Source organism: Octodon degus, unplaced genomic scaffold (assembly GCF_000260255.1).
Source record: "Octodon degus isolate 3935 unplaced genomic scaffold, OctDeg1.0 scaffold00061, whole genome shotgun sequence".
In the NCBI taxonomy this organism is placed as follows: Eukaryota; Metazoa; Chordata; class Mammalia; order Rodentia; family Octodontidae; genus Octodon; species Octodon degus.
This window is the reverse complement of record NW_004524637.1, coordinates 9,716,455-9,737,586: the sequence shown is the minus strand read 5'-3', so window position 1 is coordinate 9,737,586 and position 21,132 is coordinate 9,716,455. Positions and strand designations below refer to the sequence as shown.

At 43.8% G+C, this 21,132-nt stretch overlaps 1 protein-coding gene across 1 annotated transcript in view; it reads left to right on the top strand.

The window, feature by feature from the left end:
* The first annotated feature begins 40 nt into the window (after nt 1–40).
* The window catches only part of Rims1 (regulating synaptic membrane exocytosis 1), a 496,751-nt gene continuing 475,659 nt past the window's right edge, over nt 41–21,132 (top strand). The window contains exon 1 of the mRNA XM_023718668.1: nt 41–204. Coding sequence (XP_023574436.1) covers nt 41–204 — 164 coding nt within the window. The remainder of the gene's footprint in view (nt 205–21,132) is intronic.

Sequence of the window (21,132 nt, the reverse complement as noted above, 5' to 3'; positions counted from 1 at the left end):
GCGCGCGGACCGCGGGCAAGGCGAGGCCGGCGCCGCCGACATGTCCTCTGCCGTGGGGCCCCGCGGGCCTCGGCCGCCCACGGGGCCGCCCCCGATGCGCGAGCTGCCGGACCTGAGCCACCTGACCGAGGAGGAGAGGAGCATCATCATGGCCGTGATGGACCGGCAGAAGGAGGAGGAGGAGAAGGAAGAAGCCATGCTCAAGTAAGGCGCCCCGCCGCTGAGCCGGCCGGCGCCCGGAGCGGGCAGGAGGGGCCGGGACCGGGACCGGGGCCGGGAGGCCGGGCGGGCGCGGAAGGGGCGCGGGGCGCGGGGTGCCGATGCCCGCTGCCGGGGACGGCGCCTCGGCTCTCCGGAGTTGCTCGGCAGCTCGGAGCCACCCCAGCAGAGGCTGCCTCTATTTATATAATAAAGACGCTTCTTGTGAGCGCTCGCCCTGGTGCCCATCCGTCTCTCGGAGCAAGGTTGGGTCTCTTTTGGACAGTTGCCATCTTTGGCATCCCGCCTCCCGGCTTCTCTTCCACCTTCTATTCCTAGTCTTCTACACAGCATACCTGTGTGGGAACGGCTTGGCTTGCTCACCCGTGGAGGGTGCCTGGGCAGTGCAAAGTTGGTTTTTTGGTTTTGGATTTTTACTATCGGGAGATGCCGCCAAGGACTCTGGCCTGAATTAAATAGAGGTTCCTCTCTTCTGGCTTCGGAGGAACCTCTGGGGCCTGCTCCTTCCCGGAGGAAGCAGCCCAGGAACGCTTGCATGTGTGCACACAGCTTCCCTTCTCCGCAGCCCCTCAGCGCCCAGGGCATCCCTGCCCGGGCCCCATTTTTCCGGGGGAGGTTGGTCGTGGTGTAGGAGTGTATGCCACAGCTGCCGCCTGCCTTCGAGCAAACTGCTTACCCGGTCCTGAAGCGGAGACTGGGCTTTCCTGGCTCCTTGGGTCCCCCGTGGGCAGGACCTGAAGGAAGGGGACCCTCGGGCGGTCTCCATGTATCCGGGAAAGTTTCCCACTCCGAGGCGAGGGTTTCCGGGGCCCTTGGCTGGGTCTGGCTCCTCCGCGGCTCTGGCTCAGCTAGCAGGTGCATCTGGGGGCAGGCGGCTGGCACGGAGAGCCAGGGGGAACCTGTTGCATCTGGAGTTCGCTGATTGCACAGAAGGACAGGGAGGGGCAGGGGCGATGCCTGGCTTGGCCTGGCTGGGCGCACACCCGGCGTGGCCTCTCTCCCACCCGCAGGACTCCGTCCTGAGGAGAAGATGCTACTGCCACGGAAGCAGGAGAAGCCTGCTTCCACTTGCACTCAGTCCAACAGAGCCTCTCAGGAGAGGGGCGCAGGGGCTAGGGTGCAGGCAGGTGCCCGCTAAGCTGTCCAGTTGTTTCTAGAGTGGGGAGGGGGACACCGAGGAAGAGCTGCAGGCGGCAGGCGGCAGGCGGCAGGCGGCAGGCGGCAGGCGGAAGCAGAGTAGTACAAATCCAGTCATTCCTGCCCTTTTACTGTAGACTCAGAAAAAAAGCTACTCCCTGCAAGGCCAGAGCTGGCCTGGTTCTAGAAGGAGCAGCAGGAACCAGGAGCAGCAGGTTTCTGAATTCCCTGCTCCTTCTCTTCCAAGAAAACAAATGCATTAAGCCCGCTGGCTTAAGGGAGGCAGAATCCCCATTAATCTGCTGCCTGTCCCTAGCGGAAGAGCGACGTCCCTGGTGCTGCAGGCTTCCCCTCTTCTGAGACTGGAAGTAATGGATGTTGTCTGATGGTGCTGCCCTCTGTCTGTCTGGTTGTGAGTCCGTCTGTCCTCACTGGCTGCAGCTCCTGCCACCTGTCCTGGACATCTATTCTCTTGGTCGGGATTTCCAGGTTTGCTGCTGCTGCTGCTGCTGCTGCTGCTGCTATTGGTGTTCGCTGCAGTCAGCAGGTGGATGGAGGCCGCTGGCAGCTAGGGAAAAATATGGGCTGCTGCTTGACGTGTCCTGATAGCAAAGGGAAGGAGGAAGGGCTCCGTGCAAATAGTGGCCATCACACCTCTTTATTGGCTGTTTAAAGCGTGAGAGAGAGAGTGGTGGATTTTCTGTGGGAGTGGATGGATTGTAGGACACAATTCCTAACCTCACTGCCTGCGGGCAGCGATTACCAGATTTTATGGGCTTCTGTGGACACATACAAACCAGGAGCTGCCCATCTGCTCCTGGCTGACATCTCCACTGCTTTTCTTGTGACTGCCTTCCACTGGCTTGCAAATATTATTCCTTTATTGCACCAATTCCCACGATATCGCAGCGTGTGCTGCTGTTACACAACAGCTCTCTAATTCTGGAGCCTTGCATTCACTTTATCAATCAGCCTCCTTTGCTGATGTCGTGGCCTCTTGAGCAGTGGCCGATTGATGAGTGTTTCAGGATCCCAGCTTGCTGCCGTGTGGGCCATGTCACGTGATCTGCAGTTAGTGGGTCAGGGCTTCACTTTCTCCTAAGTGACACTTGATTTCTTAGAACTGGGGGCCGCAGGGGTTGGTCAGACAGTACACAGAGGTGGGGAATTCATGGTGTGTTCCTAGGAGGGGCTCTTCAGTGGACTAAGCATTGCAGTAGATTCGGAAGCAAGAGGATTATTACAGGGCTTGAAAGTGAACTTTTTGTGGTAAAGTGTGGTCTCCAATTTCACCCAAAATGTTACTTTCATAAAATAAAATAACGAAATAAAATAATCACAACCGTACAAAGCTAATGTTCTACAAACAGAGCAGTAAGATTTGAGAAAACTTCCTTCTGTAATCATTGTAGGCTATCATCTGAACCATGTAGTGTGAGTGATGTGTTTGTCTACATGGTTTGCTATAAAGCATCCACAGAAGGAGAAAATTGGTGGGTAAATATGACACAGCAGCTCTACAAAATACCAAACATGGATCTGTATAATTTCATTGGCCCTCATTATAAATTGCTGCTTGAAATTAGTTTTGATAATGTCAATAAATATGTGCAAAGAAAAAAATCAAGCTACTTGCACCTCAGGATTTTACAAAAATTCTGTGTGAACTGAAAAGTACTTTGTAATAAAAAGAATTAATTTTTCGGTGCATGGTGCACTGATTCTAAGTCCTAGTACATTATAAGTATAAGTAGTTGAGTCCTCCAAATTGTATTTAGTGATTGAATAATTATGTGTGAATTAGAGATCTGTTAATTTTGGGGGCGTGTGTGCTGTGTTTTCTGGAGGCTTTTTGGAACTTCACTTCTCTAAATAATACTCCCTCAAGTAATTGTCACTAGACATCCTGAGCCTCATGTAATACATGGAATGAAACCTCTGCTGGTCAGGACCTAAATCACAAGTTCTCAGGAGATGTAAAATCTTCATCATCTTTTTTCCTTTTCCAGAAAAGTCTAATAGAGAAAAGAGAGACAGAATAGTGAGGGGAGAAAAATAAAATAAAAGTAGAGGACTGAAAGGATGGTTTGAGGATGGAAATTTAGAGCCATACTAGTTAATAAAAATACCTTTTATTGAGTATTTGTCTCATGTCAGCCACTGCTGCAAATATTCAGTACCCAGAAAGTAAACTCTACTCACGTGGTATGTAGACAAATACTTGGATTTGCACAATAGCCTGTACAGAAGCTAAGTCAGGTGTTTAAATCCTCAAATTCTCACCCTCGACTCAAAACTCCAGTAATAGCTAAGGCTGAGTCATAACCACATGGCCCAACCAAAATTCCAATCTAGATCTTTCAGTGTAAGACCAACTGTTTCTTCCAGATACTGCACCTTATTTCTACCAGGAAGTAACTTCTATTTCATGATATCTTTTCCTTAAGTGAATTTCTGGTCTTTCCTCCATTTCAGACAAGCAGTTGGACAAGAGATGAGACTGATTCAAAATATCAGCTGCTGTTCCCTGGAGCTTCACACATGTTCATTAATAGAGCGCTCTATGCATGGAGGGAAATGGGGTTGTCTCCAAAGAGAGGATGGTAAAAAAACATTAGTGTCCTGGGAAGAACATTCACTTTGGAGCATGCGTTGTGGGCTTGACATGAGCTAGTTCTTCCACTTTCTGTTCAAACAGGCAAAGACAGTTAAAGTGGAATTGCATGAGGCTGCTGTTTGGTTAACATTCTGAAGCCCAGGGTGTGAAATGATTTATGAAGAGGGTTGACTTTGCGCTTTTCCCTCTCTCCTTGTTGGAGCACCTCGCATTTGCTCCTCTATCACCTGTCAGAGCTGCTTCCTTCATGGAGAGGAGATGGAGCGGGAGAAGAAACCTGGAACTCCAGCTTTCATTATTTGCCCGCCTCCAGGCAGCTATAATATTGTAGCCGGAAGTATATTCATAAGGCTCATTTTGAGAGACTTTAGTCAGCAACTGGGAAGAGAGAAAAATAGAGTGGGAACTAGGGCAGGGAGTGGTACAGCCCCATGCATGTAGGCATCAGTGGTTGACTGGCTGAGATTTTTATGTCTTGTATCCATATGTGTGCAGCCATATTGCTCAAGCAGGCATGAGCAAAGGCCAGATGGACAAAAATAAAGAGATAAGAAGTTCTGAAATACCAGTAGGGATCTACCTGTTCCAAGATGCCTTATTATGCAGAAAAACCTGAGGAGAAAACACAGTTCCACTGGAAGTCGAGGCTTCTTCATACCATCGGTGGTTGGCATTAACCTCAGGGGAAGTTAACTCTAAACTCTACTATCAACAAAAACCTGCATTAACAAATGTGCAGATCTAGTACTGAGTTTGCAAAGGTAGGGGAAGAATAATCTTGTCTCAGATTGAAAGAGCTCATCTCATGGAGAAATGCCCAAAGAGCAAGCATGAAAAATAAAGAGATAAGAAGTTCTGAAAAAAGCATGAAAATTGAGTTAAAACCTGCAGTTTACATTTTTGTCAGTCGGTATGGACAGTTCTCATATGTATGCTTTTCTTCTAAATGGAAGTAACAGAAACATTATCACTTAAGTAGTTAGATTACTAAATTAGAACCATACTATGGAAATTGGTGGGAACTGTATGTACTGATGCTGATTTGAATTGTAGAACCACCGCATCTTGGGAACGTTATTTGCTTAGTTAAAAATGAAGAATGATTTATGTAAACTTTCCAGAAAGTTATCACATGTGCATTCCTGAAATCATATTATTATTCTCCTGCATTTATAAAAAGCCTATGGGTGAGGTTATAAAATCCATGGATTATAAAATCCACTGTGTTGTACTGCACCTTTTGTTATAGACTCTTCTGTCTTATTAAGCATCATTTTCTGGTTGGTCTTTTAATGAGAGTTTGGTATTTTAGGGTTGTTCCTGAGAGCTGAAATAAGTTTCGTTACGTACCTAGAGTAATAGGAGGCCAGATGGACAAACATGGATTCCAATTTTTTTAAAGTCTTTAAAAAAGGGATCAAGTTATTTTGAGTTTTGTAGTTTAGAGTAATAGTCTACCATTTACTGTATAACTTCTATGTAACAGACCGGAGACGTTGGAAATTGTACACTCACCTCTTGATGAGAAATCTCTTCTGTCAGTGTTTAATAGTTAGGGAATTTCTCTAACTATTATAGTTTCCTCACTCTTGGATCATGGTGTTTGAGTCTAGAATCCAGACTAGAAAACATTCAAAGAGCTGGAAAAGACCGTCATTGGGCTAAACGTCTCCCATGCTCTCTCAGGATCCCGTCTGAGTGTGTGCTTAGGGCTTTCCTGATTTATGTGCTCTGTGGTGCATAGGGCTGCCCATAACCTTATCATGTTCTCCATTATTCTCTTCTCGGTACTGTTGTGACTTTTATTTATTAGGTAGGCTACTTCGAACAAAGTATCCTCCGCTACTTAGTAGGGTGCGGAGGACAAGTATTAGAATTCAACTATTAAAACTGAGTCAGGAGTTAAGATGGTTGGATAAAATAAAGGAGTAGGTGCTCTGCTTACAAACTCAGTTCCTTTTCATCTTAAAACTAGCATGAGGGGCCGGGGAGATGGCTCAGTAGAATAAGCACTTCCCTGGCAAGAACAAGGGCCTGAGTTCAATCCCTGGTTCCACCAAAACAAAACAAAACAAAACAAAACAAAACAAAACAAAACAAAACAAAACAAATGAAAACAAAACTGCCATGGCAGAAAGGCAAGGGGGAACTAGAGTGGTAGTGGAAACCAGACTAGGTTCTGGCTATACCACCATTATTCTTTATAGGTATGAGCATTAAGTTAACTCCTGTCATGTTTCTTAGCTTTTCTCCTTGCCCTCTCTTTGTTGTCTAATCCTCAAGTTCTCGCTTTCCATTTAATTGTGTTGCATCTTCCTGTTTTTATTTCTTCTTCTGAGTTCTTATACGAGGGAGACTATATGATATTTACACGTGTGGGTCTGGTTTGTTTCACTTATGAGTATATCTTCATGTGGCATCCACTTCAATATAAAGGCTTTGAGTTTCCTTTTAGCTTTGGTTTCCTTGTGTGTAGATGAAATTTATTTATTTATTTATGGCCTGCTCAATGCGCCCTGGGGGCCAGGTTAGCTTGGCATGTGGTGCTGGGGATCGAACTACCCCAGTGCTTTCCTAAGCTTGCCTAAGCAGATGCTTTAGAAGGCTGAGCTATCTCACTATCCCTGTGTAGATGGAATTTATAAAGCCTGCCCTTCTAATGGTAAACATCGTGCAGTGGAGGCGTCTCTAACATGGCAAAGTGGGATATTGTTAAGCTCTCAATTATTATCCCCGCAAAAAATGCCATTATCATGTTTACTGTTTAAAAGCTTTTTTGGAAATTTAAAAAAATTTACTTATTTAATTATTTATTTGGTATAAGGTCTCACTATGCAGCTGGGACTTGTTGTGATCCTCCTGTCTCAGCCTCCCAAGCACTGGGATTACAGGCATGAGCCACCACACCCAGTTTTGGAGCTGGCACCGTGTGTCTGTAGTAGCTCCAGGGCCAGCTCAGCATGGGGTACCAGGGATCGAACGTGGGTCCTTGCACTTGCCAGGCAGGCACTTAGACCACTGAGCTATCTCGCCAGTCCATGTTTACTGTTTAAGACTGTAGAAGAATCCCAGGTCATCTTTTCTGGTGGTCTGAAGCTCCCAGAAGGCTTGGGGAAATGGGCCAGGTGGAAGGTGTCATCTTCCCTGTCCTGAATTAAGGGCAGTGTGGTGAGCATTGTGACATCTGGAATGAGAGCTTCATAAGGACTACAAATCAAAGTGACCCCGAGGCCTGATCTGAGATAATTCTCAACCTTGATTATGTTTTTCTGTCTTCATCATTCAATAGCTCATAAATGCCTTTTGCACCCAAAACAGTGTGGCCATATGAAAGTATGCAATAGCTGAAAGACAACTCTGATTCAAAACTTGGAACAACAGAGCATACTTTCCTCCTCATCTTTCACTAGGAAACAAAAAATGACCAGTGATTTTAGTGTCACTTCCTTTAATAAAGTACTCAGTTTCAGAATTATATGAGTAAGGGGTTGTATACTTATCAAGTAGTTTATCTTCTACATCACTTTACTGTTGATTGATGCCATAAATTATATGTACTTACGAATTTTTAAAGTTTCTATACTAAATGTCTTAGGTTTTCTGTTTGTATATTCTTGCACTTATATCAGATTTAAGTGCACTTATTTTGCTATAGGTCAGCTTACAAACATACTGCAGGTATTTATCAGTGGCTGCTTATGACTCTTTTCATCCATAGAGAATATTTTACTCATAGAAAAAGAAAGAAACTGGTGTTGTTTAGAAGAAGGTGATTTAGGTATTGGTTTATCTTCATTTTTTTTTTACACAAAATTTCCTGCTATAATTATGGATAGTGTTTCTCCGTGTAGATCTCAAGTTCCAACCTGGATGACAAATTATATCGTCTTCCTCTTTCTAGAACTTGCTTCTCATGACCCAAATTAGTCATTTGAAACTTGGCAAAATCAAACAATTAATCTTTTTAAAGTACATCTTAAACAAGTAATGCAAGCAAGTTGTAGATGTAGAATCTTGAAAATCATTGGTAAATAGGAAGGCTTTGGTGGGAATGAAGCGTTTGCTTTTATGCATGCTGCTGTATGTGTGTGTGCTACTTTTGAAGGCGAAGCTGAGCTTAAATTTTTAAACGTTTTTCAAATAATAGTACTGTCATTATGAATTACAACTGCATACAGGAGTCTCTATGAAAATCCTCTTTGGAGCCTTGCAAAAGTACAGCCTACACTTCAGAGAAGATGTCTTTAATGTGTGTGAATTCATTTAATTAAATTTTAGAATGCAATATTTGATAATTCCTCAGAGAAGTTTAGATGGTAAGGTTAGATAATGTCATAGAAAACAATTTCATGGAACTTGTAAGTAATTAATGCACTTAATTAGAATATTAGCTATTTTAAAGAAGTGTAGTGAATGAAAAATACATCTAAATGTTCTATAGAAGGGAAACCTTGCTAAGGATTTACACATTATTAGTATATTTTTTGTATTACTGTCATTAAACGAAGTAAGGATTGTCAGAAAGATAGTATATTTCCATAAAGAAGCTATGTTGAATTGAAAGTCAGCATATCTGTCATGTATTATAATGTCATCCACAGTTTAACTTCTTTTCCTGTATGCGTGCAAGCTAGTTTAGTTGTGGTTGTTGCTGGAGTTCTCTGGTAGTATTTGCTAGAGCTTATGTAGTCTCCTGGATTATTTTTCAACTTATATTTCAGTACTTTACGCATATTGATTGTTATTTAAAGTGATTTTTGGTCCCAAGAATATCGAGTTCTTTTCAAGTTACAAGTCATTGGTGCTCAGACACGGCCTGCCACATTATTGGTCTTGCCCTTTAATTACCGCGTTATTGGTCTTGCCTTCATTACATTTTAAGAAATTTTTTGATGGAGTCACTAAGGTATGGTTTTCCATTGATGCCGTTTACATGTTGGGAAAAATAGGCAAATTGAAGTATTAAAGACATGGATCAATCAGTGTGCCATATTTCTTTCAGAGGCGCTAGAGAGCCGCAGAGATGTCTCTCTAGGTCAGGGAGATTGCCTACTGTATTGATAGAAAGAGATAAAAACAAAATGAAATAACCAAATGGCTTTTCCTTTTATATTTCATACAGCCTAGCAGATTTATCTTCCTTAGTTATCTCTGTGTTGTAATATATTGGAGCTTAAGTCTTTTTTTCTCTAAAAAAAAAATATGGAGGTATTTCACATCTTAGTGTTTGAAATAAAGGAATATTAAAATCAGTGCTCTTTTTTTGGTGAAGATAAGTTGTATGTGGACTCTTCTACTTCGATATTCTACATGATAATTATAACCATTTTCATGAAAATACAATTTAAAATCTAAAATACATAGCATCTTCTTGTAACTAGAATAGATATTTCAGTTTATGAGGGCTTATATGCACTAGGCAAAGTACAGCCATCTGATGTAGCACAAGTTGGAGTGGAAGCTAGCTGCTGGTCAGGAACGGGCGCTGTGATCCGAGCATTCTTACACTCTTCCTCTTCTGCCTAAGCTTCGAAAGTCGCTGCTGAACCCAGTCATGACTGGTGATCATTCCAGTGGCTGTCCCCACCTCCACTACAGACAGCATAACTAGAGGATCTGGGATCCCCACAGACAGAAGCTAGCAGACCAAAACAACCCATGATCCCAAATCCCAAGAAATAATATACTTTATCAGTAAAGTGCGCAGATGGAAAAATAGGACATACATGTGTTGGGAAGAGAGTGGAGTCCCGCAAAGTGGCGCAAAGCGACTGAAGGCCGCTGTGGGTCTGACGCTCCTTGTGAGGCCCCCTCTTGTTCTTCCTTTTGTAGCATCATTTCTTTTCCATTTGCCTTTGGTTTTTCTAGACATCCTCCCCCGCCCTTGCTTTCCCTTCATCCTCAAGTTTCGGCCTTTCTCCTCTCAGCCTCCTGAGCCTCCATTTTTACCACCAAGCAATGGCTTGAGAGGCACTTTGAGGTCAGTGAATTGCAAATCTTCTCTGATACATTAAAAATTTTTGACAGATCGTGAACTCCTTGTTTGTCCCACCTACTAAATCCATCTCCTTTGTTGTAGTTGTGGGCGCTTCAAACTTTCCGTGACCCACCACAGATTCTTGGCTTTTGGCTTTAACAGTGATTTTTCTGGCTTCTCTCTGTGCAGCACCCTCTTTCCAGAGTGCAGTTTAAACTCTGTGGTCTGCTTTCCACCTCTTTCCGGTCTGTGCGTCCCTTGCTCCTGCAAACTTCCTTCCTTTTCCAGGTGTCCCTGATGCTTACAACATGGTGACTTCATTGATGCTTTTGTCTTTGTCAGAAATTTCCATTGCAGTCTAATTTTACCTAGCTTTGCAGTTTAGCTCATGTGACACCTCATCTAGAACACTTCTTGGCTTTCCAGATTTGTTCCAGTGTCTCTTCCCTGTGCACGTTGTCGCCTAACTTTGTGACTCAACGTTGGCCTCTCAGGACAGCGTAACCTCCTGAAAGCAGGAGCTGTCCATGTTGTTGCTTTCCTACAAGCAGTGCCTGGCATATAACAGGCACCCATTTGAATGAAAAAACTGTACAAGAATGAGTAGATTAAAAACATGGGGACTGGAGGGGTCACCTAAGGATATAAGTAGGAGGATTAAGAGGGATGGTTATTCTAACTGTGGGAATTCAATCAGCAAATTATAAAAGCAAGGAACAAGCTGATTGCTTTTGGCTATTACAAATGAGCAGAGTGGCCAGACTCTGTGAGGAAATAGATGTTGGACATCAGGCATTTACCAGGTAAAATTAAAATAGACTTATCTAATGGTCTGTGATGTCCTTGATTGATTGCTCATGGCTTTTTTTTTTTTTTTTTTTTTTTAATGTATTTAGTACAGGGTCTACAGGGTCTCACTACACAGATTGGCCTCATAGTGATCCTTCCTGTTTTTCAGCCTCCCAAGTGCTGGGATTACAGGCACGTAGCCTCAAGCCCAGTCTCTGCTCTTCGCTTTTTGAAAGACAGCATTCCTAAGGTGCTTGAAGGCCGTTACTTGGAGACTTTTTGAAATTACAACATCACTTTGGCAACAGTTTGAAGCATGTATTTTCTGATTTGATGTTTAAAGTTAGAACAGATGCATGTTACCAGGCAGTACTGTGCTGCTTGTATCTTCAGTGATAATACACACCGAGTTAAGTGATGCAGACCTAAACTCCTTGAAGGCACATGCCTTTGTTTTTCCTTTGCCTGGCTCTGTGGTCAGTATATACCAGGACTCCAGCGAGTGCTTGTTAAACCGGAAGCACTATCTTCACACTTGAGAAGTTGGCCTGGATGGAGATGTCTGGGGAACCTAGTGACTGTCTAGTGCAGTGGAAAACACAAGGTTCAGGCAGACTCCTGAGCCTGCAGCTGCTGGTGTGGATGTCTCACAGCCCCTCTGAACCAGTGCTGGTAACAGTTGGCAGTCAAGACTGCCGTTGACATATTAGCCACCAAGGGTTCATTTCAGCTCTTTAGAAGAGGAAATGAGGCCCATATTATGTAGCTTCCACTATTAATCAGTGAAAAGGCAAGGGATAGGGCTCACTCAGGTCTACTGTGTGTTCATCTGGTGTTTGTTTGGTTCCTTGGTCTGTCTCTCTGTTCTAACCACAACAGATGTCAGCACTTTTTTTATTTTTAAATTCTGGTTTTATCTTCTTGCCCTTTGAGATACGTTCATGTCATAGAAAACTCCAAGGGAATTTCTAATTATTTTGTTGTCTTTATATTGCATATTTTTAAAAAGAAGTGAATCATTCCCTGAGACTAAGAAGTATCCAAAGATATCCCTTGTGGTGATGTTTGCTGCAATGATAGTTAAGTTATATCAGTATTCTTTAATTGTAACTCAAGGTTCCAAGTTTGACCCAAGGTACTCACGCCCCCCCCATTCCTTAATTGTGATAATTTAACTTTTAATTTTAATACTTCTCTGAAAGACACATTTTCTGTGAGCAATAATTTATGTAAGATTCCAAATACCTTTTCCTGTGATATTTTAGGGTTAAGTATGTATTAAAGTTGCAGCGTTCCCCGTGAGAGCCGTCAGAGGTGAGGCCTTTGGTGGTGATAGAAGAAGGTTACGGTCGGAAGGCTGTTTGTGAAGCAGAAGCCGTTGCTGCATTTTCATTTGTCTGTGTTTGCTTTGATTTTTGAGGGTTGAGTCTGAGTTGACTTGTGACATGCGCCTGCCCCTGGGAGTGTATAGGGAAGGAGGATGGATCAAAATTCAGTGTCAGTCCCTTGGCTTGGTGATAACTTTGACACGCCCAAAAGGAGACAACAGAGAGCCTGTGAGCCAGGGACTCGCAAGAGAGAATTGGTTGGAAGTGTAGATTTATTATATGTCAACCAAACATGGGTGGCTGAGAAGCCGTGGGTGAGGGTAAGAGATTCTGCCCAGTGAAGAAAAAGGCCTTGAAGCCAGCTGTAGGAAAAATTCACTTGTAGAAGTTACAAGGGGACCAGATTCTGAGGAGACTTTAGAAAAGATTGACAGAGAGGTAAATAAATGTCAGGAGAGGATTGTTTCACCAAGCAGAAGGGAAGAGAAACCTTTGAAAGAGGCTAAGGCAGCTTGCTAGGTGATCAAAAATTGAAAAAGACTGGAGACAGCAAATGCTTGTGTCTCTAGTGAGCAACTAGACTTCTTATGTGTGCTGGGAATACAACATGGGGTGGACACTTTAGAAAATTGGGTTTTCACTAGGTGACAGAAAAATACAAAAATAATGTAGGTCAAGTTTATACGGCATCATTTGTAAAAGCTTTGTGGAAGTGAGAGATAAATGCTTAGTGTTATTGGGTAGCGTAATGCACACAAAAGGAATATCTCTAATGAGAACTCCTAAACACAACGTCCAGTAATTATTGTAGGAGGCAAGGGCAGGGATGCCTGAGTGTGCTGACTTTGGAGTTCAGAGGCCTGTGTTTTAATACACTGCCCGCCACTGACTGGCTGATCTCTGTTGCAGGCATTTAATCCCAGCCCCAGTGGTCTTTACCTGTGGAACAGGAGGCACAGGAGGAATAAAAGAGACCGCAATGATTATGTGATGCGGGTGGCACAGCGCCCTGTACCTGGGAGGCAGGAGCCGCTTGTAGCTGCAGCAGTGCTGGGTTTGCAGTCCTCTGACCCCTCTGACCCTAAAGAGCACCATGTACCAGTACTCACGGCTCTCTGCTGCCTTGATCGGCACGGTGTGAGGCCTGTTCTAGGTCCCCACGCAGCACTTGCCGTGTTGACGCCTTATGCGAGAACTCTTCATCCTAATCCGAACTTCGGTTTCTGTTCTGCTGAGCCAGAGTGCTCTCAACGTGGTGATTTTCACACAGCGCAGTAAGTACCCTGAGCTCTGCAGACACGGAGAAGTTGAGTGCTTTCTGTTGAAGTAGGGTAATAAGCCTTAGTTTAGCAGCTCATTGGAATAGATTCGCCCTGCATTACGCTTACTGATACAGTCTTCGCGTCTGTTGTTCTACTTGAGAAACGTTTTGGGAATCGAACCGTGGGCCTGTGCGCCTGACTGCATTTGCCCAAGCGGTGCTTTGGGAAACATTTCGGATCCAACTTTTCATTTATAATCTCTGGTGAAAGCATTGACGTTTACTTGTATAACTGTTAGAGTTTGGATACAGTGCAACCAGCATAGCACCGCAGCACAGTGGGATAGTGTAGCGTAGACGAATACTTGCACCTGAAAATACGCAGGTGTTTTCCACAGGAATGCCTTAGTTTAAAAAAAAAAAGGTCATTTTTTAATCTACATTGCACTAACAGCATTCCTGAGTAAATATTAGTAGTGATTTTTTTTTTTTTTTAATACCAGGAATTGAACTCAAGGCCTTGTGCTTGCCAGGCATGCACTGTGCTGCTGAGCTGTTTGCTCAGCCCCAATATTAATATTAAATGTGAAATGAAATACAAAAATGCTCTTCAGAAATATTGTTTAAATATTAATCTAATATGAACTTAGGAACTTATACTGGGAAACACTTAACATAATTAATGCTGATATTTTCAGTAAGAGTGATGAGGAAAATTTTCCTGCATTTTAAAAACACACACACACTAAAGCACCTGCAAGCAGGCACAGGGCCCGGGGATTCTGCCATGCCGGCCCTGCCCCCAGGGGGTGCTGAGATGGCGATTGAGATTGGGCGTGGTGGTGCACACCTGTAATCGCAGCTCTTGGGAGGCTGTAAACATGAGAATCACTAGGAGTTGATCTAGTAGTGAGACCTGAACACTCTGTAGACCCTTCCCTGAAATACAGAAACATACATGCACACACACACGCACACACACACACACGTCACAGGGCTGCAGGGCTACATCTTTGCAAGGAATGAAGTGTAATGAAAATTCTGTAAAAGCCAAAGAAAAGTAAGATGAAAAAGATTCAGCTGTCATCAGCCATTGTGTGCTAGCTGTGCCTCATGACTGCTGTGTATCTCGTTAAATTCCTTCTTAGGAGGAATTTAATGCATACTGTAGGTTTTGTTTGTGAAACTGCGGCTGTTAGAAGACACTCGCCTGGCCATTTTTTGAAAATGTTCTAAAGTATTTATTTTCTTGGGATTGAAGCAGTTAGTGACTTCGAAGAAGGAGTTTGGCCCTCAGAACTCACGCTCGTTATCTTCTTCATTTTTGAAGTGAAGAGACTGGGCTATTGGCCCTTCTCACGGCCTCTGGCGTCGCCAGCTCTCTCACACCACGTGGTGAGCAAGATGAGTTGGTGAGGTGGAAGGTGGAACAGGTTTCCCTTCACCCTTTTGGACTCTGGGATCAAGAGAGCCCCGTCCCCTTAACGGAGAGTACGCCCCTTGGCTTTTAGTTTGTGTTTTTTGTTTCTCTGGGGAAGAATTAATCACTCATTGGAGCAGTTGTAGACACTTCATTATCTATCTCCTTTTCTTTCCTCTCCTCTCCTCTCCTTACGGGAGACAGAAATAGGAGCAGCTTCGGGGAGATTTTCCCAGAAGAAAGAAAGGAAGCATCCCTTGTCCCAGATGCCGCTGGTTCCTGGGGAGGAGGGACTTTCCTTGTGGCCCCTAGCTGTGTCCTCTGAGAGCATTCAGCTCTGTGTGCCGGCCTCAGGGCTGCTGGCAGGGGACCTCTGGAGGGACACCCTGCAGATAGAGGGCGGATGCTCCCTGTGCGGGCAGCTTCTCTCGGGCAGCTTCTCTCGGAGTACTCCAAGACTTCAGAGTAGCTACAGATAGGGATTTAAATTACCAGGAGGCTCCAAGAAGCTGGCATGAGGCGGAACAGCAATTTAGAAGGGAAGCTGAGGTTGCCTCGGCTGCAGGCGCTGGTGAAGTTCGAGCAGCCCCTATTATTTTGCCTTCAGCCTGATGTTACAATATGCTTTGTTCAAGCCTAAGCGAACCTTTTCATCTGGTAATTAACATTTTACAGTGTTTCTCCTGCCACCATATATTTTTGTTTACAGAGTGAGGTCCCAGAGCCAAATACAATGAGTAAAATGTTTGTTTTGCAAAAAGCATGTATTTAAACCTTTAAGAGATAATTAAAGGGTAAAATGAGCAAGTCAAAAATTATTTAATTTCAGCTTCGTTGGCTTGTTGCCTTATAGAGATGCACTTTTTTGTGGCTTATTTCATAGTTCCCATTTATTGGGATATATTTCTGAAATTGCCTACTAATACCAAGTGACAGATGTGACCACGGAAGGTGTTTAGTGTCATAATTTCCACTACATCCTTTGTGGTTTATAGGGAGAGTTGACGGGGTTTATGAAATCTGAGAGGAAAACTGACATCGACACCACAGATGAGCTCAGGAATTCCTCCGTGTTAGCTAGGATTCTGCTTTCTCTAATCTAATCTCTAGGGCCTTTGAGTTTTCAAGAATCTTTCACTTATTTTAATTAATTAATTGCTTAATTAAAATAATGTTTTTGGCTTGCATCAGGAGCTGTAGAGGTGTACGGAAATTAATGGCAGTCATGTGACTGTAAGTTATTTCTAAGCTTATTAAACTTTCAGGAAGTTTATTTTTATGTGTGTGTCAGAGTTAGCTTTTAATTTATCTGAAGCGGCTTATAATTATGAGAAGGGTGATAATAAAATTTATACTGTTTGGATCTGAAAAAACTTAATGTAGTTTCAGCCTTTGTGAAAATGCAATTTGTGCTGCAAAATGGTCTTCGTGGCACTCTGTGTATTGTTGGTGGTCTGATTTCTTAGAGCACAAAAGCAGCCTGAATGATTGATCCACCCACCTCTTTTATTTTTGTGTGTTTAGCACAGGATCTACAGGGTCTCATCACACAGATCAGACTTGTAGCGATCCTTCTGTTTTCAGCCTCCCAAGCTTTGGGATTACAGGCGTGCACCACCACACCCAGTCTCAGTTGTGGTCTCAGTGCACCCCGGGATCAGAGCCGGCACTGCACACTGGGGATTTAACCCTGCTCCCTGCATCTGCCTAAGCAGGCATGTTAGTCGGCTGAGCTATCTGGCTGGCCCCAACCCACCTCTTTTTAATTGCCAGTGAGTTGCTGCAAGCAAGGAGGCTAGGGGACTTCAGCGTGACTACCTAGGTCTCTGTTTAGAGCTCTAAAAGGCAGCAGTAGAACGATAACTTAGGCACCAATCAGAACTTTCCAGAGATCAGTTTATTGGGCAGGCTTTAAAAATCAAAGAGGCAGACCGGGGAGGTGGCTCAGCAGAATAAGCACTTGCCTGGCAAGTACAAGGACCTGAGTTCAATCCCCAGTTCCACCAAAAAAAAAAAAAAAAAAAAAAAAAAAAAAAAATCAAAAAGGTATTTTGTGCCCTTTTCTCTGGTCAGGGTAGAATGAACAGCACTTGCCTGTCTGAGTTATTTTTCTCATTGCTGAGATGAAATACTGGACACCCAGAGTAAAAGGAGAAATAGTTTATGTAGCTCACGGTTTGTAGAGGTTTCAGTCTGCAGTCAGTGGGCTCTAAGGCACAGATGCCCCTGGTGGAGGGCCTGGCAAAGGAGAAACTGTTCATGGTGGGCGGAAGGCAGCGCAGGAACAGGGGACAAACACGGCTCTTTCTGTGTCTTATATTCAGAGCAGGCAGCGTGCACATCCTGAGTCCTGCTGGCCTTGACTGAGCCTAGCACTGCGCATGAATCAGGCCCAGTGGCACACACTCTAGATCCAGCTGCCTCTGAAAAATCTTCGCTTATGACCTCACAAGGTTTTGGGGGACGTCTAGACCCAAAACACTGCCCATTTGACAGGATGTCCATTAGATAAGCTGACACTCCCAACATTTAAGAGAAAGTAGCATTTTGTATTTTTAAAATATACTCATAAAGAAAGAAGGTGAACAAAATACAACAGAAGTTTTGTCGTCGTAACACTGTAGAAGCTGAGGAGCACAGTGAAGTGTTGTGTCTTCTTGGCTTGAATGTATTTTATTTTGTTTTTCTGTGGCCAGCTCAGCCCCCCCCGCCAGGGGTGGGGCTGGCACGGCATGTGGTGCCAGGGATCGAGCCATGGTCCCTGCACTTTTGCCTAAGCTTGCCTGAGCAAGCACTTTAGACTACTGAGCTATCTTGCTGGTCCCAGTCTGGAGGGATTTCAGCCAGCATGCTGGCCGTGGGATTCCAGGGCTGACCTCAGGGCCTGGCCCAGTCTGTTGTCACCAGTCGGTACACAACGTCCATTTCATGAATGTATGCTAGGACACATTATGCTTACCAATCTCATGAAGCATTAAGGTTTTTATTTTTTAATTTTTATTTTATTTTATTTTTTGTATTTTAGGGAAGGTCTACACGATGTTCAGGGCATCACTGTTAGATCAGATTCGTAGTGATCTGCCTGTTTAAAGCCTCCCAGGAGCTGGGATTACAGGCGCATGCTGCCACGCCCAGTCTCCATTGCAGTCTCAGTGTGCCCCAGGGGTGGGACTGGCACACAGCAGGCCCAGGGGTGGGGTGGGGTTGGAGGGGCGGGGGGGGGGGGTTGGGGGGGGGGGGGGGGGGTGGTATGGAACCCCCGGCCCCTGCACCTGCTTGCAGGCACTTTCATCCGCTGAGCTGTTTGGCCAGCCCTTGGACCTAAGATTTTAAAGGCAGGATATCAGAGAAGGTAATGTTTGGGTACTGTGGAAATCATTCTGAAAACTGCTTTGGAAGGAGGCACACCGAAGGCCAGTGGCATCCTCCGGTTACGTGTCACAGAGGAAGTTTTCTCTTCAGCAGTGTAGTTTTGTTGAACATGGGACCGCGGTTGGCTTTTGTTTTAAGAATCATGTTGCATAAACGAAAAAAATTGCAACACTTGTAGTAAGCTACAGAGAAGGTGGCCTTATGCTTTTCAATTATTACTGCTTTTTTATGGAGCTAAGAGCTTTAAGATTAAATCTTCAAGTTCATAACTTGGAAGTAGTTGAGTCAAGAGAATACAATACTTTGAATTTAGGTGGAAAAGCATCTGGAGGCTTAAGAACTGGATCGCAAAGCTGCCTTTCCTGTAATCTGTAGCACTGTATGAGAAGAGAAGAATATGTTTTAAAAAGGACAATTTTCCCTATTCTAAGTAGTATGTTTTTTCAGATAGGCTGTGTGTGTTTTGTTAATGAAATACTGGAAAACAGATCTCTGACACCCAAATGAAGTCCATTTCTGGACATGCCATCCTACACAAGGTTATTTCTTTGTTGTGTTTCTGTTGGAACAGAAGTAAAACACTGATGTGTAAAATAGAATTTAAATTTTCCACTCCATCATGGGTGTGGCTTAGTATAACCAAATTAAATTATAATAAATACTTTGTTGAGCGTTCAGGTTTTTAGACCTTTAGAGACTCCTCCATACTAAGCTGTTTATATAAGTCTCCTAGTGTTTTTCTGTAATCTTCTCAAAGCAGGGACTTGTGACAGTGACCAGGAATTGCTTTCATCAGAAAGACGGGGCTCCAAAGGTACAAAGGTAGTGCATGCCCCTGTAACCCCCACACTTGGGAGCCTGAGAAAGGAGGATCGCTTCGAGTTTGAGATCTGCCTGGGCTATAAAGTGAGCTCAAGGCCAGCCTGACCTGCATAGCAAGACCCTGTCTCAAAAAAGACGGAAAAAACAGTACCGAGGAAGCATTTGACAAAAGGCCTAGACATGGACATAAGCTTAAACATTCAATTTAATTAAACAAATATTTACTGAGTGATATGTAATACATACTGAATTATATTGTCCAAACAGAAAAATCTATTAGTAAAATAAATAGATGGCTAAGAGAAATGTTTGTGCTATCTAGTGCAAACCCAGTGTCATAGAAGGGAAGTTTATGTTTCAGTACTGTTACCCACATAAAAGACAGACGTTTACTCTAGAATCCTGATGGAAGCAAAGTAAAAATTGGACTCATGAAAGCATCTTAAATTTATTTATTTATTTTTTGGTGGAACCAGGGATTGAACTCAGGCCCTTGCACTTGCCAGGGAAGCGCTTACTCCACTGAGCCATCTCCCTGGCCCCTTAAATTTCATACTTAGTCTTTGTTCCCAAAACAAAGACGTCAGATGTAGTTTAAGCTTGTTTAAGGAAAGGGGCTCCTTCTCACTTTCTTTATTCAACCAAAAGCTCTTCTGAATTCTGATCAGTAAATCTGTGTTAATGCCTAAACCTAGCCCTAAATTTCTGAGCTTTATGTTGTCTGTTTTTATTAAGGTTTTTATTCCTTACTTGACATATGGGAACTACTTTATGATATTTAAAAATTAATATCATTTCATATTACAAACTAATTTAAACATGGCTTTTTTGGTACTGGGAATCGAACTCAGGACCTTGTACTTGCCAGGCAGGCGCTTGTGCCGCTGAACTATCTCCCGAGCCCTAAACAAGGATCTTATGGTAGTAAAATATTCCAGAGAGACCAGACTGGCTTAACAATACATAAACAGGGGGCCAAATTGACATGGATTCTAATGAGAGAGGTTTGAAGTAGTGGTTAGTGGCAGGTCACCAAATGTGTTTTGACAAATAGTCTGTATTTGGAGACCATAGTACTGTTTTTGGAAAACCACTTTTTGGAAGTTCTGCAATACACTTCAGTATGCCGAAGAATCCAGTCCACACCCCTAGCTTCCCCGCCTCCCCATCCCTGCATGGATAGTCACAGTATAGCACCCTTAGTTAGGGAACAGTTTTTAAAAGGGTTGCTAAGGGCCTACTCATAGCAGCTGGGTTATGACTGGAGACTGTTTCTATAAGAAGGAAATTTATAGAAAGGATTTTGACACACATACAGACTTACGTATTGTGGTTTCCGGTGTTCGGGATGAAGTTCCCTTTCCCAGTCTGTGAAGTTCTGGGTGTTCCATTAGCCCAGGACCCTCATCCTGCCCTGCTACTCTTCTGCACCTCTGAGTACTGCCGTCAGAACATAAATTTGCAAAGCTGGAGTTTGGGTGAGAGGTGTGCTGTTACGGAGCTTTTCTTCAACAACCCAGGTGGGTTAGAACGTGATCTTCGGAAGCACAAGTGACTGTCTGCAGCTACTTTAGGTCCCTGAGAGCAAGTGGTCACCTTTGCGGAACTGGGGATTGAACTCAGGCCCTTGAGCTTGCCAGGGAGGTGCTTTTTCTACTGAGCCATCTCCCCAGAGTGGTCGCCTTTGGTAGGATGGGAAACAAGAGTAGCTGACCCCTCTCCTCAGCTGTGTCTATGCCTTTTAGGAAACACAGTACCCTGAATGTTGCACTTCCACTTTTCCTCCTTTGGAAGCCGCGTGCAGTACACACTTTGCCTTCATTTATGAGAGTGACTTTTATGGTCCTCTGTGACAAGAAAAATACAAATTCCAGAGTTTGCCATATAGCAAGCAAACTGTACTTCTACTATTTGTAAGCAATGATTGGATTTATTGCCAATTGCAGACATTCGGACACTTACTAGAGCATATTTTGTGTAACAACCCACAGATTTCATCTGACAAACCAGATGTTAAGGGCCTCTTTGTTTGTTAAAAATTTTAAAAGTGGTTACGTGGCTGGTGAGATAGCTTAGTGGACTAAAGTGCCTGCTTAAGCAAGCTTAGGCAAGTGCAGGGACCAAGGTTCGATCCCCCGTGAGTCTGAGCTGTGTAGTGAGATCCTGTAACAACCAAAATTTATATATATA